The 27627-nt window shown below is 46.9% G+C and overlaps 1 protein-coding gene across 1 annotated transcript in view; it reads left to right on the forward strand.

Annotated features, from left to right (window-relative positions):
* The window catches only part of kiaa0586 (KIAA0586 ortholog), an 818517-nt gene that overhangs the window by 459557 nt on the left and 331333 nt on the right, over positions 1 to 27627 (forward strand). The window contains exon 18 of the mRNA XM_038780001.1: positions 17405 to 17583. Within this exon, the coding sequence (XP_038635929.1) occupies positions 17405 to 17583 (179 nt within the window). The remainder of the gene's footprint in view (positions 1 to 17404; positions 17584 to 27627) is intronic.

Genomic DNA, 27627 nt, shown 5'->3' on the forward strand with positions numbered 1-27627 from the left:
GTGCCTGGAACTCGCTGCCGGAGGAGGTGGTGGAAGCAGGGACGATAGTGACATTTAAGGGGCATCTTGACAAATACATGAATAGGATGGGAATAGAGGGATACGGACCCCGGAAGTGTAGAAGATTTTAGTTTAGACGGGCAGCATGGTCGGCGCAGGCATGGAGGGCCGAAGGGCCTGTTCCTGTGCTGTACTTTTCTTTGTTCTTTGTTTTTCAATAAATTAGTTTGCTTAAGTTGAAGACTCGTGGTATCTTCAGGATCACACCATCAGACCATCTGGATAAACAGCAACTAGTAATGATACATATTACTGAACACAGTAATATAACAATGGACAAATTGTCGTGCTTCATCACCTCCGAGCTCGAGAGACATGGGGAGGAGAGGAGAAGAGACCTCCTGGCAGCCGTCGTGATGGCAGTAGAAGCAGCAATGGCCCTATTAAGGAGGCAATGGACAATATGGAGTGGAGGCTAGAGGCCCAGGAGACGACGACAAGGGACCTCGAAAAAAAACAGCACAAATCAAGGGGACTGGATCGCGGCACTTGAGGCCGAGGTAGTGAGCCTCGACAGAACCCAGAAGGGGCTGAGGGACAAAACCGAGGGAAACTATTGCATTGGCAGAATCTGAGAATTGTGGGCTGCCGGAGGGAATGGAGGGAAGAAACTTCACAGACTATGTAGCAGCGATGCTCGGGAAGCTGGTTTGCGAGGAGGGCTTCACCACAAGTCACTTCGGCAGCTGCCCAGGGCTGGGGAACCACCTCGGGTGATAATCATGCCGTGCGGACCCAAAGGTATCTGGACAAAGAGCGGATCCTGAGGTAGGCGGAGAGTGCTGGAGGGTGCAATTGGGATGGACGTGCCATCTGCTTGTACCAGGACATCGGTGCTGACTTGGCCAAGTATCGGGCAGAATTCAACGGTGCTAAATCCGAACTCTACAAAAGTGGGGTGTGGTTTGGCATGCTCTACCCTCCAAGCTATGGGTCACATGTTGGGTTAAAAAAATTACTTTCATGCCCCGGAGGAAGCCAACAAATCTGTCCAACAAATCTGAGGGAGGGGGAGGCAGAGAAGGGGGTAAAACCAAGGGAGGGGGGTCTAGGAGAGGGGAGTACAAGAGTACGGGCCCACGGGGAGAAATGGAGGTGAAAAAAATGAAAAGCGCTTATTGTCACGAGTAGGCTTCAATTAAGTTACTGTGAAAAGCCCCTAGTCGCCACATTCCGGCGCCTGTTCGGGGAGGCTGGTACGGGAATTGAACCGTGCTGCTGGCCTGCACCCTCCAGGGACAATTGAATGCCTTAATATAGTAGATGGGGGGATAGACCCATGGAGGTTCAAACACCTGAGGGTGAGTAAACTCTCCCTCTCCTACATGCACAAGGTCTGCTTTAGAAGCCAGCGATTTAGCCCAGTGTGCTAAACCAGCCCAGTGGTGGTGGGGTGGGGCGGAGGGAAGAACACTGTTTGCAACCAGTTGTACATGGTGATGGCGAAAATGAGGAAGTTGTTGGTGGCCAGCTTGAATGGCTTGTTAGCAAGGGCAGGCCCGGACGAACAGGGTCAGGCCCACAGGTTGAGTATGTTTGACCCCACAAGAGAGGCACCCCCATCCCCCAATCTAGATTGTAACATGGAATGTAAAGAGCGTCAACTGGCCAATGAAGGGATCCAGAGTCCTCCCCCATATCAAGTCTGAGGGTGGACGTAGCCTTCCTACAGGAGGCAATCTTTATTTTAAAATTTAGAGTACCCAATAATTTTTTCCAATTAAGGAGCAATTTAACGTGGCCAATCCACCTAACCTGCACATCTTTGGGTTGTGGGGGCGAAACTCACGCAGACACTTGGAGAATGTGCAAACTCCTCACAGACAGTGACCCAGGGCCGGGATTCGAACCCAGGTCCTCAGCGCCGTAAGCAGCAATGCTAACCACTGTGCCACCGTGCTGCCCCAGGAGGCGATCTTAAGAGAGCGACCGACTGTGGGTAAGCAAGGATTGAAAAGGATGCGTGGAAAAGGATTTCATTCATGTTTCGACACCAGGATGAAGGGGCTGGCCATACTAATTAACAGGACCGTTTTATTCAATGTGACAGGCACAGTGTCAGACCCGGGGAGGCGACAAATGATAGCCAGTGGGTCCCTAGAAGGTACCCCGGTAGTCTTTGTAAATATACACTCTGAACTGGGACGATGCAGAATTTGTCAAGAAAACGATGGCCGAAATCCCGGACCTAGCCACCCACCAGCTTATCATGGGTGGCGGGAAGGGGCTTTAACTTCGTACAGGACCCAACAATGGCCAGATCCATCCCCAGGACAGGAACTGTGTCAGGCATGGCACGAGAATTGAATGCCTTAATATAGTAGATGGGGGGATAGACCCATGGAGGTTCAAACACCCGAGGGTGAGTAAACTCTCCCTCTCCTACATGCACAAGGCCTTCTCAGGCATATCCTTCTTAGTTGTCGGGAAAAGTTTGCTTCCAGGGGTAACAAAGACGGAATACTCCACGATTGTAATCTCTGACCACGCGCCACATTACATGGACGTGAGGTTGGAGAAGGGCTGGGGCCAAACCACTGGGCTATAAAAGAAAATACATAATAGGGCAACACGAGGTACACAATGTAAATACATAACACCAGTATCGGATGACGCATACAGTGGTGCAGTATTAATGAGGTCAGTCCATAAGAGGGTCATTTGGATGTTCCGGTGATGGACCAGTTCCTCGACAGACTGGATATTCCGGTGGTGGGGGAAACAAGTGCTAGAGTTGGGCCAAATCATGCAATACATTAATTCCAGGCAGTCAAGGAAAGCACTGGGACCGGGTGGGTTCCTGGTAGATTTTCACAAAAAATCTGCAGTTGTGGGAGATATTCAATGACTAACTGCCGAAGGGGGCCCTACTGCCCACCCTGGCCCAGGCCTCGATCTCATTGATCCCCAAAAAGGACAAAGACCTGACAGAGTGTGGAGCATACAGAGACATCTCCCTCTTAAACACGGATGCAAAAGTCCTAGCTAAAGCTTGGAGAGCTGCCTGCCAGAAGTGATCGCGGAAGATCAGACCGGGTTTGTCAAGGGCAGACAGCCAACAGCAAACATCAGACCCCTGCTGAATGTAATAACCACCCCACCCGGGAGAAGACCCTTGAGGTGTTTGTCTCCCTGGACGTAGAGAAAGCGTTTGATCGTGTAGAATGGAGGTACCTCATGGAGGTACTTGATCGGTTTGGGTTTGGAGCAGGGTTCACCGTGCGGGTGAAGCTCCTGTACAGTGCTCCTGTGGTGAGCGTATGGACGAATGCCACCAGCTCCGAATACTTTTGGCTGCACTGGGGAACGAGGAAGGGATGCCCGCTCTCCGCGCTCCTGTTCGCACTGGCAATTAAACCACTGGCTACTGCCCTTAGATAGGTGGAGTGGCGGACAGGCATTCGAAAAGGGGGCAGAGAGCCATAAAATCTCACTCTATGCGGATGACCTGCTCCTCTGTGTTGAACACCCTTGCCAGCATGGGAAAGATAACAGGATTCCTTAGGGAGTTTGTCGCCTTCTCGGTTTACAAACTCAACCTGGAAAGAGTGAAATCTTCCCAGTGAACCCCGTAAGGGAGGAGCGGAACTGGAAGAACTGCCGTTTAAAGTGACCCAAGCCAAGGTATTGTTCATGGTTGAGGTACAACATGAATATTTTGCATATGTCTGCGCTAGAAAAGAGAATGTCTCCAGTGTAGCGTAAAGGCGGATGTAGTCGTGGTCCTGGATAGGATCAAAATAGATATGAAGAGGTACTTAAAAGGTTGGCAGTATTAAAAAGGATCATACATTCCAGATGGAATGCATCCTGTCTTACTGAGGGAAATAAGGGTGAAAAAGGTGAAAATTGCTGTGGGCCCAATCTTACAATCCTGCTTGGATATGAGGGTGACCGGAAGATTTCAAATGTTACAACCCTTTCGATGAAGGGGAGAGGGATAAACCTGGCAATTATAGACCACAGTCAACTCAACAGCTGTGGTGCAGAAACATTTTTGAGAGATTAATTTAGGACAAAATTAATTGGTACTTTGAAAAATTTGGGCTAATTGTCAAAGTCAGTACAGACTTGTTAGAGGCAAATTACGCTTGACTAACTTGAAAGAGTTTTTTGATGAAGTACCAGAGAGGATTGATGAGGATTGTTCAGGTGATTTTGTGTTTATGAATTTTCAATAGGTGTTTGACAAAGTATTGTATAATGGACTTGTAAGGAAAGTGAAAGCTCATGGGATTCATGGGACAGTGGCAGCATGGATACAAAAATGGCTAGGTTACAGAAGATGGAGATTAGTGGTGAGCAGTTGCTTTTCAGATTGGGAAGAAGTATGTGGTGGTGTTCCCCTAGGCCTGGGTATTAGGACCACTCATCATTTTGATATTTATGTTAATGATGGACTGGTGAAGGTAATTGTAAAGTGGAATACATTTGGGTGGGAGAAATGAGGAGAGCAAGATAAACTAAAGCGGTACAATTTGTAATAGCGGTACAGAATCAGAGAGACCTGGGGCCATGTGTACAAAGTTCAATGAAGATGACAGGATAAGTTGAGAAGGTCACTAAAACACATATGGGGTTCAAAAGCCATGAAATGCAAAGTTCAGTTGTAGCGTTGCTGGAAAATTCAAAAGCTGGAGGCATTCCAAGTTGGACCACAGCTCCTTCTGGCACAGACTGTGCAATGAGTCCATGCTGTAAAATACGTTCACATAGATTCCTTTATGTACACCAGAAGGCTCCCCACTGGTGCTGTCATGCCATCACTCAGCGTGACTGGGTGATTTGATGTTCAGTTTGCGAGCTTAGGCCTCACACGTCCATTCAACCCATTTGCTTTTCACCTATATGTTTAGCTGCAAGAGGGACTCAGCCGTGGTGATGTCTAAAAGGCCAGACACCCAGCAATTTCGAATAGCTATTGTGATGATGTTTCTGGAAATACTGTGGAGTGTTTTTGGAAGAGTTGTAGTGGATTCCTGGATTTGGCAGCGAGTGTTGCTGCTGCATTCTCACAGGAAGGCAGAGGATTTGATGACCTGTCTGCACAAAGGTATGGAGGCTGAGGTTGCAGCTACTCTGGGTCTGCAACAAGATGGTGAAAAGGCCACAGAAAGTGCTACCTCTGCACCATGCCCTCTGCTAACTTGGAACCACACTCCTCCATTCTCGTAATAATGGCTAGAGGTTGTCTGTCAGACCTGCCAATGGCAACATCTTGGTGTGCAATCTCAAAAGCATTCTCCTGTACGCTGGCCCATTGATGTCTTCATCTGTGTCCCTGTAGCAGAACTTGTTTGCAACCTCATCCTCTTGTGACTCCCAGCCTGGCTGAAGCCACTATTGTCCAGTGACTTACCGCGTGCAGATCCTTGCCTCTAAGGTAGTTGCACTGTCAGCATCATAGCTGGTGGCTATGAATGCCTGGGCCTGTGCATCAGTTCTACACTGTTGTTTTTGCTCTTCCTCCTGTGCGTGCTGTGGCTGAGTAAGTGTTAGTTTATGGTTTTCTCAGAGCAGAAAATCAGGAGGGGAAGATTGCAATGAAGCGTGAGGTCCATGATCACACCATTGCTCATTAAGCCACATAACAAGCTGTATATGAGCTGAGAGTAAATAAAGGGCATCATCCTCAGCTTCTGAGCAATGTCAGATGTCACAAGCTCTGTCACAACTGGGCCCAGGGAACCATCTCCACAGGACTCCAGAGTTGCAACTGAATATTAGACCTGAGCCCTGACCACGAGTGATTGCTGATGAGGTTGTGGTGCTATGAGCAGCATGAAAGGTAGTTGGTGGATAGGAGATGTCATGTGATGATGTAAATGCTGACTTTGACTCCCCACTTGATGTTCTTGCACTTCTTGAGGTACTGCTGCAAGTCCTTTGGGGCCATCTGCTATCATGGCCTTTTGGAGGTGGTACGTGAAGGGTTTCTGGTCTCCCAGGGAAACATGACTTTTCTCTTATTCACCTATGCCATTCAAGCCTCCAATGCTAGAGGCATGGCAGTTTGAGCCCTGCCTCAGTCCTAGTGCTCCATTTCCCTTGTTTCAAATGACAGAAATAACATTCATCAGCAGCAAACTGTGATTCAGTGCAGCTTCCTTATAAGAACATAAATACAATCAAATGAATTTGGGGAGGAGTAGGCCACTTGGCCCTTCGAGCCTGCTCCGCCATTTAATTAGATGCCTTTTGAGGAAGAGAGTTCCAGAGACTCATGGCCCTCTGAGAGAAGAACAGCTGCCGTGATGGGATTTGAACCCTTGACCCCAGAACATTAGCCCTAGCCTCCGGATTACTAGCCCAGCAACATTACCACTCGGCCACCGTCTCCTCTTATCTTTAATTATCCACCACTATTCGTGGCAGAACTACAGAGCTTGATCTGATTAGTTGGATGTGGGGGTCGCCTAACTCCAACTCTCTCCCGAGCTTTTTTCCTTTTATATACATGTAGCCAGTCATGTCTTATAATGTTACCGGGTCGACACCTCATTTTTAGGTATGCCCGGTGCTGCTCCTCGCATGCTCTCTGCAACTCCTCATTGAACCAGGCTTGATTCGTTGATCCCCTGGCTTGATGGTAATGGTAGAGTGAGGGATATTCCAATCATGGGATTACAGATTGTGTTGAATGCAATTCTGCTGCTGATGTCTCGCTGCTGCTCATAGCTGCCACGTTTTGAGCTGCTGGATGGGTTCTGAACCTATCCTATTAAACACGGTGGCAGTGCCACACAACATGAGGGAGGTTGTCCTCAGTTTGGGACTCAAGACTGTGTGGTGGCCAGTCTTACCAATATTGTCATGATCAGATGCCCCTACAAAGGGTAGATTAGTCAAGTAGGATTTTTCTTCTTGGTTCCCCCAGCACCTGCTGCAGTCCCAGTCTGGCAAATGTTCCCTTCAGGCCTTTTGCCATCTTTATCAGTAGTGGTGCTATTGAGCCACTCTTGGGAATGGTCATTGAAATCCAACACCCAGAGGACATTCTGTGCCCTTGCCATCCTTACTGCTTCTTCCAATTGGTGTTTAACATAGAGGAATACTTATAGAGGAATACTGATTTACCAGTTGAAGGAGGGCAGTAGTGGTAAGCAGCAGGAGGTTTCCTTGCGCACATTTGACCTGATGCCATGGTATCTCATGGGGTCTGGAGTCAATGTTGAGAACTCCCAGGGCCATTCCTTGTTGACTGTTACCTCTGTGCTGCCTCTTGTGTTGCCAATGGGACAGAGAATATTCAAGGATGATGAGGGAGGAGTCTGGGACATGGCCAGAAGATATGATTCAATGGGTATTACTGTACCAGGCCATTGCTTGACCAGTCCATGGGACAGCTATCCCAATTTTTCCAGATGTTAGTAAGGAGAATTTTGCAGGGCCAATTAGGCAGATTTACCGTTATTTCTCGTGCCTAGCTTGATGCCGGGGAGTCTGTCCAGTTTTATTCTTATATGGCATTTTTGTTGTGATTTGATACAACTGTGAGTGGCTTGCCAAGGGCACTTCAGGGACCAATGTTCAAGAAAGGGCATAGGGAAATCCCTGGGAATTACAGACCCAGGTCTTGCGTCTGTGATGAGCAAAGTATTAGAAAGGATTCTGAGAGATAGGATTTATAATTATTTAGAAAAACATAGTTTGAATAAAGATAATCAGCATGGCTTTGTGAGGGGCAGGTCATGCCTCACAAGCCTCATTGAATTCTTTGAGGATGTGACGAGACACATTGAAGGTCGGGCAGCGGATATGACGAACATGGATTTCAGTAAGGCATTTGATAAGGTTTCCCATGGTAGGCTCATTCAGAAAGTTAGGGGGCATGGGATACAGGGAAATTTGGTTATCTGGATACAGAATTGGCAGGCCGAAAGAAGACAGCGAGTGGTAGTGGATGGAAAGTATTTCACCTGGAGGTCGGTGACCAGTGGTGTCCCGCAAGGATCTGTTCTGGGACCTCTGCTCTTTGTGGTTTTTATAAATCACTTGGATGAGGAAGTGGAAGGGTGGGTTAGTAAGTTTGCTAATGACACAAAGGTTGGGGGAGTTGTAGATAGCGTTGAGGGTTGTTGCAGGTTACAACAGGACATTGACAGGATGCAGAGCTGGGCTGAGAAGTGGCAGATGGAATTCAACCTTGATAAATGTGAAGTGATTAATTTTGGAAGGTCGAATTTGAATGCTGAATACATGGTTAAAGGCAGGATTCTTGGAAGTGTGGAGGAACAGAGGGATCTTGGGGTCCACGTACGTAGATCCTCAAAGTTACCACCCAGGTTGATAGGGTTGTTAAGAAGGCGTATGGTGTGTTGGCTTTCATTAACAGGGGGATTGAGTTGAAGAGCCGCGAGGTTTTGCTGCAGCTTTATAAAACTCTAGTTAGACCACACTTGGAATATTGTGTCTAATTCTGGTCACCTCATTATAGGAAGGATGTGGATGCTTCGGAGAGGGTACAGAGGAGATTTTCCAGGATGCTGCCTGGACTGGAGGGCATGTCTTATGAAGAAAGGTTGAGTGGGCTAGGGCTTTTCTCACTGGAGTGAAGAAGGCAGAGAGGTGACTTGATAGAGGTATACAAGGTGATGAGAGGAGTGGATAGCCAGAGACTTTTTCCCAGAATGGAAATGGCTGTCACGAGGGGACACAATTTTAAGGTGATTGGAGGAAGGTATAGGGGAGATGTCAGAGGTAGGTTCTTTACATAGAGAGTGGTGGGTGTGTGGAAGGCACTGACAGCAGAGGTGGTGGAGTCTGAGTCATTAGGGACATTTAAGCGACTCTTAGACAGACACATGGACAGCAGTAAATTGAAGGGGTGTAGATTAGGTTGATCTTAGATTAGGATAAATGGTCGGCACAACATCGTGGGCCGAAGGGCCTGCACTGTGCTCTACTGTTCTATGTTCTAATTAAGAGTCAACCACATTGCTCTGAATCTGGAGTCAAATGAAGGCCAGACTGGGTAAAGCTGATAGATTTCCTTCCTGAAAAGACATTCGTGAACCAGATGAATTTTTATGATAATCTGGTAGTTTTATGGTCACTATTTCTGAGACTAGCTTTTTATTTCAGATTTATTTGTTAAATACAATCAGCTACCATGTTGGGAATTGAACGTATGGCTCTGGATCATTAATCCAGGCCTCTGGGTTGCACAGTCCATCTTTGGTATTTTTGAATCTTCGAGTTTGTTAAACAGAAGCTTTCTGGAATTGTTTCTTCTAAAATGCCATAACTTCCATCTTTTGTACTTTGGGTCATTTAAAATACCAAGTTGAGGTGCGCATTACCAATAGTGCCTTTAAATGATGTGGAGATGCCGGCGTTGGACTGGAGTGGGCACAGTAAGAAGTCTTACAACACCAGGTTAAAGTCCAACGGGAAGAAAAAATGCTGGAAAATCTCAGCAGGTCTGGCAGCATCTGTAGGGAGAGAAAAGAGCTAAAGTTTCGAGTCCAATGACTCTTTGTCAAAGCTTTGTTTCAGATTCCAGCATCCGCAGTAATTTGCTTTTATTAAAGTCTAACAGGTTTGTTTGGAATCACTAGCTTTTGGAGCATAGCTCCTTCATCAGGTCAATGAACGAGCTATGCTCCGAAAGCTAGTGATTTGAAACAAACCTGTTGGACTTTAACCTGGTGTTGTAAGACTTCTTACTGTGCCTTTAAATGACTAGGCCCGGCACTCGACAATTTGACTTTTCTCAATTTATAGCAGGTTGACCAAAGTTTCCCCTGAAAATTATTTTTCAGGTTACCTTTCCAACCACTGAGAGTAAGCTACCTTTTTTTACTACTGATAAGGAGATCCAGAGCATGGCCCTGGTGTTTGGTTGAATTTCTTCATGTTAGTGATGTCAACATTGAGTTTCTATTGTGTTTTTTTTTACCTCACACTTGAATAACTTCTTTTACCTACCAGGTGTCACGTATGTCTACGCCACTCCTAATTCTGTTGTATCTTTTTTGATCATTTGATATGCATGAATATATTAATGCCCATCCCATGGGGTTGGTCAAGTTTCTGATCGTCTCACACATAATAGTTCCTTGTTGCTCCTGCTGTCTCCAGTTCCAGCACCTTATTGTTGATTCTTCTAGCATTCATATTTGTGCATAATTTAGATTTTCTCACTTTCATTTGAGAATAAGCTCAAAGTATCTGGTTTCTTTTCATTAGGGAACAGAAGAATGAAGGATATGAATGAGATTTTCAAATTAAAAGGCTCAGAGAATGGGTCATAGAATTACTCAGTTCTAATGCAAAACCCGGCTGTTTGGTCTGCTCCTTCACGTATGTGTGCGTCCTCCACACATTAGTTCCAATTCCATGTCCTCACCATGTTCCCATTCTAATCCCCTCTCCCTCAGCCACTTATTTACTTTATTCTTAATTTTAAAAAAAATTTAGAGTAACCAATTCATTTTTTCCAATTAACGGGCAATTTAGCATGGCCAATCCACCTACCTACCCTGCACATCTTTGGGTTGTGGGCGTGAAACCTACACAAACCCAGGGAAAATGTGCAAACTCCACATGTACAGTCACCCAGAGCCAGGATTGAACCTGGGACCTCTGCGCCGTGAGGCAGCAGTGCTAATCACTGCGCCACCGTGCTGCCCGATATATTCTTAATATTGACGTGATCTCTGCTTTAATTACTAACTCTGGAAATGCATTATGAAGCATAAAAATGCTCTGTAAAAATAAATGTTTTCCTGCTCTCTGTCCTAAATCTCTTTCATACAATATTATATCCATGTTACCTTGTGTTCTACCTCTCAACCATTAAAATCAGTCCATTTATATCTACCCTGCTGTCCTATCCTTTCACAAATGTAAATATTGCTGTCAAATAATCATGTAATGTCCTTTCTTCCAATGAAAACAATAACAATTTAGATACATTTCATATTTGTGTTTCCACATACCTGACATCACCCTCATGCATCTTCATCATGACCCTTGCTATTGACTGAAAATACTTTCTATAGTGTAGAACCTAGAATAGCATGCAGTGCTCCAGTTACCAGCACGGTAGCATGGTGGTTAGCATAAATGCTTCACAGCTCCAGGGTCCCAGGTTCGATTCCCGGCTGGGTCACTGTCTGTGTGGAGTCTGCACGTCCTCCCCGTGTGTGCGTGGGTTTCCTCCGGGTGCTCCGGTTCCTCCCACAGTCCAAAGATGTGCGGGTTAGGTGGATTGGCCATGCTAAATTGCCCGTAGTGTAAGGTTAATGGGGGGATTGTTAGGTTACGGGTATAGGGTGGATACGTGGGTTTGAGTAGGGTGATCATTGCTCGGCACAACATCGAGGGCCGAAGGGCCTGTTCTGTGCTGTACTGTTCTATGTTAAACATTTTATAGTGGTCAATGCCAATATTCACATACTGCATGAGCATCCTCCCACTCAGATATCCTCTTCTCACCCAGCCACCATGAGAGTTTTCAACATGCAACCTATCAAATCTCTAATGTCCCCCTTTTTTTAGCCTCATCCTTGTGTTGCATCCTTAAATACACTTGATCCCTTCATCTGAGTCATTATTGTAAACAGCGGAGGCATTAGCACTGATCACTGTGGTGGCAATGGGACATGGACGGGACTTCCTGAAGGACACAAATACTTCACATATTCCACCCTGGGATTTCAGTGAAGTACCGAGAGAATGCTGTCTTGTTGGATATGTCACCTTGCAGTTGAAATGTTAACTCTTGATCACATCCACTAGATTGGTTGGATATAGATCGGGTGTAAAGCCTACAATGTACCATGCATTCTCTTCATATCTCTTTTATATAAATGTCCCTGGGTCAGTAAGAATATGGTGTTAAATCCGAGCTTGTCCACTTAGATGGAGGCAGGTTCAATCAAGGCATTCAGGAAGGAATTTGGTTATTACCTGAAGAGGAAGGATGTTTAGGACTATGTGGAGAAGACAGGGGAGGAGAACTAGGTAAACTGCTTCTATAGAGTGCCAACATAGGCATGATGGGCTGAATGGCCTCCTTCTGTGCTGTAATAATTCTGTGATTTAACCATACTTATTGATTTTATAATCTGTACCTCTTGCCATAAAAAACAGGGTTTTCCATTAACTTTTCTTTTAATGCCTGTAGCTAGCTGAGGTGCCGATTTCAATGTCTTGTAACCTGAAAACCCAAGTCACTTTGCTGATCCAAATTAATCCAACTTTTCCCCCCTTTATAGCGTAATATAAATTTTTACAACACATGCTTCATCATCCTAAGTGACACTGAATGCCATCTGCTCATTCTTTTGCCTGGTCCACCATTATTTCGATACTCCTGTGGCCTCCTTTTGTCCTCAGAATTATTTACCAAACCTCATGTTTTCGGAACATATGCAAATTTGGACAAATAATCCACCCTGGCCTTTTGACAAGCGGTTAATGTAAATTCTGAACAGAAGCGGCTTAGAACAAACAAACTTCATGTTTCACTGTCCACTTCCAACCAGACTGAGAAGCTACCCTAAATTCTTACTTTGTTTCCTTGCTCTAACCATTCTAAAATCAATTTGCTATCTCTCTCTTAATTCCAACGCCCGTAATTTTCACCAATACTCCCGTGTCAAACCTAGTCTCTGGTTATTTGAAAGTCCACATTGACCACATGTACTCCATTTTCTCCATCAACTACATTATGGTATGATGGTGAAAATAACTAGAATTTAAGGTTTGAACGTTTGCTCCCGGGTTGGGTACTCAAAAGTTGGGGGGGCTGGATTCTCCGCACACCGATGTCAAAATCGTGGCCAGCGCCCGGGCGGAGAATCCAGTTTGATGCCGAAATCGGGCCCGGCGCCGGTTCAGCGATTCTCTGGGCGCTGAAAGGTGCCTCTGGGCACTGAAAAGTGCCGTCACCGGGAGTACGCTGCGCCGCAGGGGGCCATTGCCAGAGGCCTGCTCCGACATCCTCTGCCCCTGACTCGCGGAATTCCCAACGGCGTGGAACTAATATCGTATTTCTGGTCAGGATACCCGCATGGCGGCTCCGGATTAAGTCTGCGGAGGCCCTAGTCGGGGTGGGCCAATCGGAGGCCGGGGGGGCCTTATAGGCAGCCGGGCAATGATTGTGCGGGGTTTGAGGGTCGGGCGCGCAACCGATTGTGGAGAAGGGGCGATCTCTTTCTTGGACCTGGCTCCGAGGTCCGAGTCCGCCATGGAGCACGGCGTGGCCGCTGGAGGCCGCCGCCATGCGCATGCGGGGCCTCTGACCTGGTAGTCCAGGGGGCCCGTAACTGCAGCAAAAGCTGCGAGATTTACTCCGGGTCCCTGTTAGCCCCTTGCAGGGCTATGAATTTGTGTCACTTTTTCCAGTGTTTTCAGGAGTAAAAACGTTTTGACGCCGGCATGGGGACATAGTCCCAATAATGGAGAATCCAGCCCAGGATGTTTCCCAACTCCGTAAGCCCGACTCAGAAGAAACTTCCCTAAACCACCGGATTTTTGTTCTGGTGCGGTTGAATACTAACTGGATTCGGGTACTAACTTGTTTCGGGCCTGCCAATTCCAGAAAAAGCGTGGAGTAAGCAACAGAGGCCGCTGAATGCTAAGGCGGACTGGTTGAAAAACCCACCTGGGCATTTTGGGACGTCATCCCAGTTGTAGCAAAAAAATAATAAAACTTAAAACAGCCCTCACCCCACACGCTCCCCATGCCCCATCCATGCCAACTCAAGTCCCCTACCATCCCCCATGTCCATTTTAACCTATGCCACTCTACCAATTCCCCCTGATGCCAACTTAGTGCCAGCTCATACCAACCTATGCACCCACCCTTTGCCATTACACTCTCCATGCCAACTCACCTGGTATCCACCATTGACAAACCTCACGCGCTGTGCAGAGACGAAAGAAAGTAAAGTCCCAAGTATCTGTTGGAAACTTCACAATATTTAACATTACACTGAATTGATAAAAACCCATTCAGTGCATTTAAATACCTTCAAATACTTAATCTCTTATAAAAGAAATTAATATTCACAGCTCCATGTTAACGGCAACTAATGTTTTTATAACCACTCAAAGCTGTAAATCAAACTGTGAATGTACAGGGCCCCCTCTGATAATGATAGACTGTGGAAGCAGTCGAGCAGCAATAATCTTGTAATTATTTTTTTAAAAAGACATTCATTAATCACATTTCATATTAATCAAAACAATCAAACAGAAATACACAATAGAAGAGAAAAAAACAAAACAGCAAAAACACACACAACACCTAATTAACTTTAACACAAAAACTAACGTAAGCTACCGAACAACTGATGGTGACTAACTTCTTAAAAAAGGAAATGAATGGTTGCCATCTGAGTGTCCACCGACCCTCCGATGTCACCGATGGTGTACTTGACCTCCTCCAAATGCAGAAATGACATGAGGTCACCCAGCCAAGCTGAGGCACGAGGTGGGGTAGGGGACCTCCGGACCTCTACCCAAGCAGAATTCATAGGTGAGGACATCTGACTTCACCACAGACTGAATTACCGGCAAATCTGACACACCAAATTGACCACCAGCGGACATGGATCCCAATCTAAACAGAGTATCACAGTTAAAGAAAGAAACCCAGAAGACTGCGAACTTGGGACAGGGCCAGAAAATGTGTATGGTTAGCCGGCACTCACACTTATCCTCAACCCCAGGGAAAAAACACTGTTCAAGGGCGTCCTATGTAAAACTTTGAATTGAATCATACTCAATCGAGCACATGAAGACGTGGAGTGGACCCTGTGAACGGGCTCACTCCACACCTCACTATTAAGAATGGGACACAATTCACCCTCCCATTTCATCCACCACTCAATGGAGCAGAATCCATTGAAAGGATATGGCTATATGTGTCCTAAATAGACCCCCCTCAGGCCTAGTCAAAGTTAGGTTCTTCGTCAACAGGGAAGATGGTGGCGCCAAAAGAAAGAAGATTTTACTTGAAAAATCAAGAATTTGAAAATACTTCATCCAGGAGATTAAGAGATAAGTGCTTCCACTTCCTCTTTTTCTCAGCAGAATTGTGGCACAGTGGGTTAGTACTTCTGCCTCACAGCTCCAGGGACCCGGATTCAATTCCAGCCTCGAGTGGTTGTCTATGTGGAGGTTACACTTTCGCTCCGAGTCTGCATGGGTTTCCTCCGGGTGCTCCAGTTTCCTTCCACAGTCCAAGATGTGCAGTTAAGGTGGATTGGCCATGATAAAATTTCCCTTATTGCCAAAGATGTGGAGGTTAGGTGGGTTATGGGGATAGGGCAGGGGAGTGGGCCTAGGTTGTGTGCTCTTTCAGAGGATCAGTGCAGACTCAATAGGCTAAATGACCTCTTGCACTGTAGGAATTCTATGGTTCTAAAGTATTTATTTTGGTGGTGAGGACCTGTCAATCATAGCTAGATGTTTATAAACATTGTGCTCAGCATCAAAACAGGGTGCTTGAGGTGCATTCAAGGGTGAAGGGAAATTAAAATGAACAATCCAGACACCTGCCTGTCTGAAAGCTAATACCCTATGAATTACAGCCTACTAAATGTTATTTCTCTTTGAAAATGAATAGAAGTCTCACAGATCAAAGGATCTGAGTGGGTTTAAAGGCATGTGATGTGCTTTGGCTTTCTATGGGGCAACATTTGCTGCTTTCAACATTTCTATCTGAGGCAGCAGGTGTAAGGGGCTGGTAAGTGAAAAAGGGGTGACTGATTGGGGGGGGGGGGGTTCTGATATGGAGGTCTCTGATATAGGGTTCCCTGTTGGGGGAGTCTATGAGATGGGGGTCTCGGATATCATAGAATTTACAGTGCAGAAGGAGGCCATTCGGCCCATCGAGTCTGCACCAGCTCTTGGAAAGAGCACCCTACTTAAGCCCATGCCTCCACCCTATCCCTGTAACCCAGTAACCCCAGCCAACCTTTCCGAACACTAAGGGCAATTTATCATGGCCAATCCACCCAACCTGCACGTCTTTGGACTGTGGGAGGGAACCGGAGAACCCGGAGGAAACCCACGCAGACACGGGGAGAAAGTGCAGACGCCGCACAGACAGTGACCCAAGCCGGTAATCGAACCTGGGACCCTGGAGCTGTGAAGCAACTGTGCTAACCATTGTGTCACCGTGCTGCCCATAAGACACCCCTACGAGGGTGTCTCTGAGGTAGGGCGTTTTTGAGATGTGGGCCTCTGATGGGGGGTCTCTGATATGGGGGTCTCTGTTGGTCTGATGGGTCCTGAGTGGTGGGGTGGTCAGGATTTGCATTGGGGCAGGGGAGGGGCCTCTGATGGACTTTGGAGGCGGCAACTTTAAATACTTGCCTTGACCCACCACAGGGTCCACCATGTCAGGGCCACACTTGGAAAAAAACTTGCACCACATGAATCACAGCCGAGAGGATCAGAGCATTATAGGGAGTGGAGAACCGCTATCGCCCATTTATATTTGATGATAAAAGTTAAAATTATTCCTAGTTGAAGCTTTTCCAGCACATTATTATGTAATGGACAAATAAGACAACATTTCTCACTATTTATATTCAGCAAGGTACATCAGAATATTAAAAAAAAAATGTTGTTCATTGAGATTTAACTTCTACCCTCAGCGTGGACTAAATGCATAATGTGGTATTGAGTCATTTGGACTTGTCCAATAACCAGAGTGTGTATTTTCTGACATGTCATCGTTTACCAAATTGGAATCCCTGCCGACTTGTCCCCATCTCCCTTATGATAGTCTTCTCTGTCTAGCACAGCCAAAAGTCACTTTCTCAGTACAAATATGGATCTTCCTTTCTGCGCAATTTCGCAGGGTGGTTTTAAGTTCAAAGTTGGCATGTGGAATAAATGTGTAAGCACTGGCAGCTTCCCAAAGTGGGTTGCAGTAGCTATCAATTTATGTTTAAAGTTTTCCCATTTTTATAAGCGATTGTTTTTTTTATATAAGATGCTGCTGCATTAACACAAGGTAATATATTGAGACTCCTGTTTTGGATATGAGGGGCATTTAGACAGTTATTGTCGCATTAGTTTGAAGGAGATTTGTTAATTAAGATGTGGCAGTAAATTCACATGTTCATTTCTAATCTGATACTGTGATGTATTCTAAAGCAAGGTAATATGAGATCTCCCAAGAGATTATATTTGACTAATTACAGTAGAGTTCCATCCTAAACTGACAAGTTGATCTTTGGCGTTCTAATTAAGTATATCCTGGTACTGTTACTTGTGAGATTAACGGTCATTTTAGGGGAATAACCTGGCATCTAAACCACTCCCTATGCGTGTTTTCTTTTAATCCGTTTCAATAAATGTTCCTTTACATTTCTAGGTGAGCCACGGATTGATAGTGCTGTTCCACACGCTGCAGGTTTGATTATAAACAGTGCACATCCTATCACCAGACTTTGTCCGCCTCCTCCAAAACCACAGCCTCAGGTGAAAAAGCCCAACATAGCAGTTGTGAACATGAAATCTGAAAAGAGGGATCCAATCAAGCTGACTGTACAGGTATGGTGCTAACACAAGATGGATACTGACTAAGGCACACAATGGGAAATTCTGCCGTACAGATTTCCAGGACGGACTGCTGTATTTAATCACGGGGTGGGAAAGGAGGGAATGGAGGGCTATCTGGTGTTGTGTGTGAGCTAGGTGTAAGGAATGTGGGAGATTGGGTGAGGGCGCGGGTCAAAGATCTAGTCAGAGACTAGAACTGTTTATAGTACCAGTGTGGTCTAACCAAAATTGTATACACATTCAACATAATTCATCAACTCTTTGTATCTTTTTAGAAATGAACCCCAATGGTTTGCTTCTTTATGGTCTTATTTAGCTGTGCTGCTGCTTTAAGGGATTAGTGTTTCTGTGCCCCCAGATTCCTCTGTTCCTCTAGCCCATTTAGCCACTGTTCAAGGACTATATTGCCACCTGATTCTTCCTTACAAAATGTATCACCTCACACTTATTTAAATTGAAAACCGTCTGTCTATTACATGCCCATTCTGCAAGCGTATTAATGTTTCTCTGTATTTTAGCGTACACCTCCTCTGTATTAAGGGCTCCCCTAATTTGGTGTCATCTGCAAATTTTGAAGCCACAAGTTCATTTACTTCAGCCGTTACCAGCACCTATTGTCAGTTACATTGCCCAATTCCCAGGAAACACGGCCTCAATGAAAAATAAAAACTTTGTTAAAATAGGCACAAGGAGACTCATTAAAGTTTGCTGCTGACCCCAACCTTCTGCCTGAGTGTGGTCTACTTGCCTGAACCCTGCCCCTCCATTAAACTGGAAGTGGGTGGGTTGTGGACAGAATTGAAATCTTCAAAATGTTTACTTGGTACCTGCTCCCAATTCACCCATTCCTGGGGATTATAATTTCTCCCTGCATGTCAGGAGGACTGGAAAAAACATCAGTAGCTCATCTATCCTGACTTCCTTTTCATAGAATTTACAGTGCAGAAGGAGGCCATTTGGCCCATTGAGTCTGCACCGGCTCTTGGAAAGAGCTCCCTACCCAAGCCCACACCTCCACCCTATCCCCATAACCCAGTAACCCCACCCAACACTAGGGGCAATTTTGGACACTAAGGGCAATTTATCACGGCCAATCCACCTAACCTGCACGTCTTTGGACTGTGGGAAGAAACTGGAGCACCCGGAGGAAACCCACGCAGACACGGGGAGAACGTGCAGACTCCGCACAGACAGTGACCCAAGCCGATAATCGAACCTGGGACCCTGGAGCTGTGAAGCAATTGTGCTAACCACTATGCTACCGTGCTGCTTTTAACTGAAGACTTTTTCTTTGGTCACATGGTTTAGTGTGTTGCACTAAACCAGTGAAGTTGGGAAGTACTGAACCGAATAGCGTTTAATTATTAATTTGCTTAGTGTCTGAATTTTTTGCATCATTTTTTAATTCCATGAATTTTTAATCACGTGGTGATGAATGTTGGTGCTATTCATGAAGCTGTTAATATATGGAAGCATAAACAAGGATTTGGGAAAATCTAAACAAATGCGCATCACATAGGCTTTCATGACTTCCCTTCTGGGGTTTCACCTTCCACAAATTTAACTTTTACAGGATGGCTGTAACTTGGCCATATGAATATAACAGAGCTGCAACTTCTTTGCATAGTCAGAGAATAAGGCGAATAATCAAAATATTATTTATTTGTGTACATTCCCTTAAAGGGACCCTAAGTTATTTTACCTTCTTTCATTTTTCCTCCACATGTACCGATCCTCAAGGAGTAGATGGTAGGCCGCCTTCTCTGTTTATCTAGTGTCAGTGTCAAACTCGAACCAGCTTCTCGGAGCAGCTCAGACGAACTTAATTCCCTTCCTTCCCTTTTATGAAGGAACACGCAATTTCCCTTCAGTGCTTACTCTTGGACAGTCTGATAGAGAGATTTGAAGTTTCTGAGGGCAATAATTGTGGACACTCACACTCTACACTCTCCAGCACAAGCTATTGGCCTCCTGAGTGGCAGGAGGTTGTAAATAGTTAAGGCTCCAGCTGTGACCCCTATGCCACTCCAGTAATTACAGTTTGCCAGCCATAAAATTACCCATTCCTCCTGACTCTCTGTTTCCTGTTAGTCAATTCTGTATCCATGCAAATATAGTTTGCCCAATACTACGAGAACATTTCTTGTGCAGTAACCTTTTATGTGGCATCTTATCAAATGCCCTTTGGAAATCTAGATATACTACATCTACTAGTTCTCATTTATCCACCCTTCTTGTGACATCCTCAACAAAGTCTTGTAAATTTGTCAAACACAATTCACCTTTTGTTGACTCTGCTTGACTGTATTTTAATTGTTTTAAATTTCCTGCTATGCATTCCTTGGTAACGGATTCCAGCATTTTCTCAATGACAGGTGTTAACCTAAGTGGCTGATAGATCCCTGCTTTCTATCTCCCTCGTTTAATGCAGAGGGGAGGTACATTTATGGTTTTCCCATTCACTGGGGCCTTTTCAGAATCTAGGGAATTTGGGAAGATTACAATCAATGCATCCATTATCTCTGCAGCCACTTCCTTTAAGACGTTTAGGTTCAGGGTACTTGTAAGTCCTTAATCCCCTTCGTTTTTCTCTAGTGATTGTGATTGTTTTAAGTTCCTCCCTCCCTTTTGCCCCTTGACTTTCTACTATTATTGGGATGCATTTAGTGTCTTCTGATCTGAAAACATACACAGTTCAAAGTCTTTACCATTTCCTAGTTTCCCATTACCATCATCCTCTCCAGGCCCAATCTTTAGTTCTTCTACCTATTTCCTTTTTATATACTTATAAACTTTCTCCCTCTTTTTTTTCTTTGATCATCCTTTGCTGATTTCGAAGCTTTCCCAATCTTCTGCCCTATCTTTGCAGCATTGTACACCTTTTCTTTCAATTTCATGCCATCCTTAACGTCCCGAGTTAGCCACAGATGATTCATCCTTCTTGGAGAAACTTTCTTTCTCGATGGAATGTATCTTTATTGAAAGTTATGAAATATCTCCTTAAATATCTACCACTGCTTAATTACTGTTTTACCTGGCTTCCAATTGCGGCATGTAGGTGGAGTCACATATTTGGTGGCTCCTGCGAGTGCAGTCTTTTTTAGGCCCTTTACATCCAGTTTTGGGAGAAACTTCTGAAAGGATTCACTACATCCATGGACAACATAGAACATACAGTGCAGAAGGAAGCCATTCGGCCCATCGAGTCTGCCCGACCCACTTAAGCCCTCACTTCCATCCTATCCCCATAACCTTTTTTGTCACTAAGGGCAATTTATCATGGCCAATCCACCTAACCTGCATGTCTTTGAACTGTGGGAGGAAACCGGAGTCCCCAGAGGAAACCACGCAGACACAGGGAGAACGTGCAGACTCCGCACAGACAGTGACCCAGCGGGGAATCGAACCTGGGACCCTAGCGCTGTGAAGTCACAGTGCTATCCACTTGTGCTACCGTGCTTTGTGAGTAGCTGTGGGAAGATTTGAGGCATTTATAAAATGTCAAAAACCGGAAAGGAGAATCCAGGGAAAAATATAGCCAGCGAAATTCTGCTGCTCAGCATGGTGAGGGGGTGCAGTGGGAGGAAAGATGACGGAGAGAGAGCCCTTTGGGTGGGGCTGCGCCCATCACGGTGGAGAAGATAGTTGAAGTGATGGCTGGAGAGTTTGAGCCATTGTTTTCGAAGCATTTTGAAAGGCATCGGACAGAGATGATGGCCTTGCATAAGGCGTGGGTGGTGAGACCCTTGCCCCGATGAGAGAGGAGTTGTTGAGAACGTCGACGGTGGTACGGGAGCAGGGGGAGAACATGAAGAGGATGGAGGAGGCACTGGCGCAGCACAGCAGCCAGTTCATCTCGATGGATGAGGAGCTGCGGAGGGTGACAGAGTTCAACAGAGGGTTGAGAGCCAAGGTAGAAGACATGGAGAACAGGTCACAAAGACACAATCTGAGGGTCGCCAGTGTGCCTGAGGGGGCGAGGGGGGGCCGGATGCCTACAGAGTACTTTGCAGATATGCTAGCGAAGTTGATGGGGGAGAGAGAGGATCCCTCCCAGTATGAATTGGACAGGGCCCACCGGTCGCACCAGCCGAAACCGAGAACGAATGAACCACTGAGAGCTGTGATCGTCTGTTTTCACAATTTTCAAGTGAAGGGTAAGGTGCTGAGGTGGGCGAAGCAGAATCGGGAGGTGGTGTGAGACAGCAAGGATATACACATATATCAGGATTTGATGACGGAGCTGGCAGGGAGACAGGCGGCCTTCGGTCGAGCCAAGGTGGAGTTGTAGAAGCGCAATGTGCAGTTGGTGTGGTTTATCCAGCAAAGCTGCAGATCACGCACAATACAGGGACTATTACTTTGAGGCGGAGGCGTGAATGCAGAAGACCTGGGACTGGACTGAATTTGGACTTTTGACGGTATTTGACTGAGTTTTTTCTTTATTTGTAGCTCTTTCCTTGTCTTGGTTAAAATTTTTGTGTATTGGGTTTGGGTCTGGGTAGTTTTGGATTTATTGTTGTTGCGGTTTGGGGGGGTTTGTTAAGACACAGGGTATGGGGAGTTTGGAAGGGTGGGTGAGGGGGGGTTGGAGTTGATGTGGTTTTTTTTTTCGATGAGGGGAGGGTGCTTGAGGACTTTTATAAGGGCTTGTATAAGTCAGAGCCGCCGGAGAATGAGTTGGAGATGCGGGGGTTTCTGGAGCGACTGTAGCTTCTGGAGATGGTAGAGGAGGAGATGGCCTGGTTGGAGGAACCACATGGGGATGGAGGAAGTGTTGGCCGTGATAGGGAAGATGCAGCCGGGAAAGGCACTGGGGCCAAATCGGTTCCAGTTGGAGTTTTATAAGAGTTCATGGATAAGTTGGTGCCGTTGATGGTGAAAACGTTTGAGGATGCAATAGTAGAGGGAGGATTGCTGGGGACAATGAGGCAGGTATCCATTTCATTGTTCTTAAAAAGGAGAAGGATCCGATGGAGTGTGGGTCATAAAGGCCCATTTCTCTACTGAATGTGGATACCAAGATATGGCGAAGGTGCTAACGGTGAAGCTGGAGGGGTGTCTTCCGAAGGATCAGACTGGGTTCAGCAAGGGTAGGCAGCTGTCGTTGAACGTGCGGCAGCTGCTGAATGTGGTACTTTCTCCGGCAGAGGCGAGGGAGTTAGAGGTGGAGGTGGTGTTAGATGCGGAGAAGGTGTTTGACAGAGTGGAATGGAGTTATTTGTGGTGCTCAAGAAGTTTGTGATTGGGCCTAAGTTTGCGGCATGGGTGAAATTGTTATACAAGAATTCGACAGCACGTGTGCAGACCAATTACACGAATTTGGGTACTTCCTCTGGTACTACCCACTATTTCGGGGAGCAAGGCAGGAATGTCCCATGTCCCCGTTCTGATCGTATTGGCGATTGAGCCCTTGGCTATTATGCTGAGGGGTTCGGATTTACAGAGGGGGTAGTGGGGAGAAGCAGGTGGGTGGAGCATAGGGTTCTCTGTACGCAGATGATTTGCTGCTGTACATTTTGGACCCGGACTCATGATGGGGTTGCTGTCGAAATTTGGGGCGTTTTCGGAGTATGAATTTAATTTAGGGAAGGTTATATTGTGGTGTCTTCTCCAGGTGCAGGGACGGGAGTGGAAAGGTTGCCACGTCAGTAACGCCAACTCACTTTAGGTATTGGGGGTGCAGGTGGCGGGGGACTGGGCACCGCTTTGTAAGCTAAATTTAACCAGCCTGGTGGGGAGGGTGAAGGTAGTTTCAGCAATCTACAGAGGCGGATAAGGAGTTCATGGAAGGGTTGAGGCCAAGTGGGAGGAAGAGCTGGGAATGGGGCTGGAAGAAGGATTATGGTGCAAAGTGCTGCGAAGGGTCAATGCCTCGACCTCTTGTGTGAGGCTGGGGTTGGTTCAGTTCAAAGTAGTGTATAGGGCACACTTAACGAAGGCAAGGATCAGCCGGCTGTTTGAGGGGATGGGTGGTGGATTGTTGAGAGCGGTGTGGGAGGGGCCCAGCCAATCATGTCCATATGTTGATTTGATTTGATTTTTGTTTATTGTTACGTGTACTGAGGTACAGTGAAAAGTATTTTTCTGTGAGCAGCTCAACAGATCATTAAGTACATGAAAATAAAATAAAATATATAATAGGGCAACACAAGGTACACAATGTAACTACATAACACCGGCATCGGGTGAAGCATAGAGGGATGTAGTGTTAATCAGTCCATAAGAGGGTCTCCATGGGCCTCGGAGGATGTTCAAACCTGCAAGGTAAGATAAAAAAGAAAGGTTAGTAATAATGTTAGTCTTAGAATTAAATTTTGAGACTTCCGGTGGCGGCCATGAAATGAGTAAGGCGCACATTTGGTGGCTCCCGCTCGGGTCAGATCTTTGGCCCTTTTCCCTGATTTTCCCTCTGATTTTACTTCGAACATTGATAGTGGATGCGACTGTGAGGAGGAGTCCCACACCAGTACATGGATAGGCGGACCAGGATGCTCGCAAAGGAAGAAGTAGGCGAACAGAGAAGGCCTGGGTTGAAGCTGCAGCTGGAAAAAGCATGGCGGAAGACCGGAGTCCTGGCTCAACGACCCAGTGGTCGACGGAGCAGTTGATGAAGTTTATTCAAGACGGCTTCGCCAAGCAGAAACAGGAACGCTTGGATGCGATTAGGGAATCGATTGCTCAGCTGGAGATTGGATGCTCAAGATCGGGCGATCCAGAAAGTGGAGAAGGCACTGACCGAGTATGAGGAATACCAAACAGCAATGGAGGTGGAGGTGGGGATGCTGAGAGACCAGCAGAAAAGGTTCCAGGAGAAGGTGGAGGAACCAGAGAATCGTTGGTCTCCCAGAGCGGTCCAAATGAGCGGATGCAGGGGCATATATAGCGGATATGCTTGAGATGGTAATGGGGAAGGGGCGTTCACCCGACCCTTGGAGGTGGACAAGGCACACAGAGCACTAGCGAAGAAGCCGCGTGTAGGTGACCCCCCCCCCCCCCCCCAAGGGCGATGGTGGTGAGATTGCACAGCTACCTGGACAAGGAGCGTATTTTATGGTGGGCCAGGCAGACATGGAGCTGTAAGTGGGAGTACAGCATCCTACGCATTTACCAAGACCTGAGCACGGACGTAGCCAGGAGAAAAGTGGGGTTCAATCAAGTAAAGTTGACTCTTTTCAAGAAGAAGGTGAAGTTTGGACTGCTGTATCCGGCCCATCTTTGGGTCACCTATGAGGAGCAACACTTCTATTTTGAGTCGCCTGAGGAAGCGATGGAAAGGCCTGCATGGGACTGAGGTGTTTGAACTTTGCTGCAGTGTTCACGCTAAAAATGTTTTTGGACTATATTTGTAATGCCTTCTGTATCGAACTTGGAGCTGCCTTGTATTTGTGTAAGTTAGAGTTTGCATTTGCACTGGTGGGGGATGGAGGTGTGAATTTTCGATGTGGGGTTTTTCTTTTCTTTTTGTTTCTTTTGGTTAACTGAGCTGGGAATGTTTTCTCTTGCATAAGTGTGTCCGAGCGGGGGAGAGGGGGACAAAACAATAGGTGGGAAAATGTTTGGCGCCATGGATGGGGGCTACCAAGCGAGCTGGGTGAGCTGGCTCACAGAAGCACAGTGGGGGGTGAGCAGATGTTATGCTTGTTGAAGGGGGCTGTTTTACTGTGCTGTTACTGGGGGGGGGGGGGATTGCACTGCTGACGGGGAAGGGACTGTTGCTGGGGGACAAAAAGGGAGGTCAGGGACAGAGGCTGCCTGGGGTCGGGCCTGCGGGTGTGCGGGGCGTGAGTTGGAGATTGGCCAAGGAAAGGTGGTGGCTGATAGGCAGAGGGGGGGGGGTTACGGGAAGCCCCCCGACCAGGCTGATCACATGGAACTTTAGAGGGCTAAATGGGCCGGTTAAGAGGGCACACGTGTTCGTGCATTTCAGGGGATTGAAGGCAGACGTGGCAATGTTGCAGGAGACACACCTTAGGGTAACCGATCAGACTAGATTAAGGAAGGGATGGGTCGGGCAGGTATTTCACTCGGGGATGGACTGTAAGACTAGAGGAGTCGCGATACGGATTAATAAGCGAGTGTTATTTGAGGCGGGAAGAATAGTTGCGGATGTAGGAGGCGGTTACATCATGGTTAGTGGGAAGCTGGAAGGGCTGCTGGTGGTACTCATGAATGTTTATGCGCCGAACTGGGATGATGTGGAGTTCATAAGGAGGATTAAGGAGGATGTTGGGGAAGATGCCGAACCTGGACTCGCATAATGTGGGGGGGGTCATGGCGGGGTGGGGGGGACTTTAACACAGTCATTTACCCAAGGCTAGACCAGTCGAGCTCAAGGACAGGCAGGGTGCCAGCAATGACAAAGGAGCTAAAGGGGTTTACGAAGCAGATGGGGGGAGTGGACCCATGGAGGTTTGGGCGGCTGAGAGTGAAGGCGTTCTCTTTCTACTCACACGTACATAAAGTGTACTTTCTACTCACACGTACATAAAGTGGATCGACTTTTTAATCTTGAACAGGGCTTTACTGACAGGAGTAGTGGACACTGAGTATTCAGCGATCAAGGTCTCGGATCATGTCCCGCACTGGGTGGACTTACAGGTGAGCAAGGAGCGTGGCCAACGCCCGCATTGGAGATCGGATGTCGGACTGTTAGTGGATGAGGAGGTGTGCGGGCGGGTGAGGAAATGTATCCAAACTATCTGGAAGTTAATGACATGGGGGAAGTCTCGACAGCAATGGTCTGGGAGGCGCTGAAGGCAGTGGTCAGAGGGGAGCTGATTTCGATACGGGCCTACAGGGAGAAGGTAGCTAGAGCAGAGACGGATCGACTGATAGGGGAAATACTTCAGATCAACAGGAGATATGCGGAGACCCCAGAGGCAGGGCTTTTAAGGGAACGATGGAGGCTACAGGCAGAGTTTGGCTTGATAACTACAGGGAAGGCGGTGGAGCAGCTGAGGAAGGCAAGGGGAGCGATATATGAATATGGAGAGAAGGCCAGTAGAATGCTTGCGCATCAGCTCAGAAAGAGGGAGGCAGCCAGGGAGATTGGGAAAATGAAGGACAGAGACAGGAGGTATTGGGACGGTTTTGATTTGGGCGGGGCTTCATCGACTGTGTTAGGCTGCTGCATCAGCCGCCTGTGGCGAATGTACGGACGAACACGTTGACTTCGGGTAATTTTAGGTTGCACCGGGGGACAGGGCAGGGATGCCCCCTCTCCCCACTGCTGTTTGCGCTGGCCGTAGAACTGCTGGCAATTGTGCTGAACAGGTGAACAAGGTGATCTCTGGCTTTGTATGGGCGGGCAAGACCCCGCGAGTAAAGAAAGGGGATGCTAGAATGGAGCCGGGGCGGGGGGGGCTGGCGCTGCTGAACTTTAGCAATTACTATTGGGCGGCAAATATAGCCATGATTAGGAAGGGTGGGGGGGGTGGGTGGTCGGTGTGGGAGCGAGTAGAAGCGGCATCATGTAAGGGCAGGAGTTTGGGGGCATTGGTAAGTGGCCCTGAGAATCTGGGGGCAATGGAGGAAACGTGGGGGCAGAGGGAGCATCGGTCTGGTTTCCAACTGCATTAATCATCTGTTTGCCCCGGGAGGCTGGATGGAGGGTTTCAGAGATGGCAAAGAGCAGGGATCGAGAGGATGGGAGATCTGTTCATAGAGGGGAGCTTTCCCAGCCTGAGGGAGCTGGAGGAGAAATTTGAATTGATGGGAGGGAATGAGTTTAGGTACCTCCATGGGACTTGCTACACTGGCAAGTCTCAACCTTCCCGCTCCTACCACCAAGGTGGATACAGAACAGGGTAGTTTCCAGAGTATGGGTGGGAGAAGGAAGGGTTTCAGACATCTATAAAGAACTCATGGGGTCAGAAGAAACGCAGACCAAGGACTGAAGCACAAATGGGAAGAGGAGTTAGGAGGAGAGATAGAGGATGGTCTCTGGGAGGATGCGTTGAGTAGAGTCAATGCGTCCACATCGTGCGCCAGGCTCAGCCTGATACAATTTAAGGTCATTCACTGGGCACACAT

The sequence above is a fragment of the Scyliorhinus canicula genome, chromosome 2, assembly GCF_902713615.1.
Source record: "Scyliorhinus canicula chromosome 2, sScyCan1.1, whole genome shotgun sequence".
Lineage (NCBI taxonomy): Eukaryota > Metazoa > Chordata > Chondrichthyes > Carcharhiniformes > Scyliorhinidae > Scyliorhinus > Scyliorhinus canicula.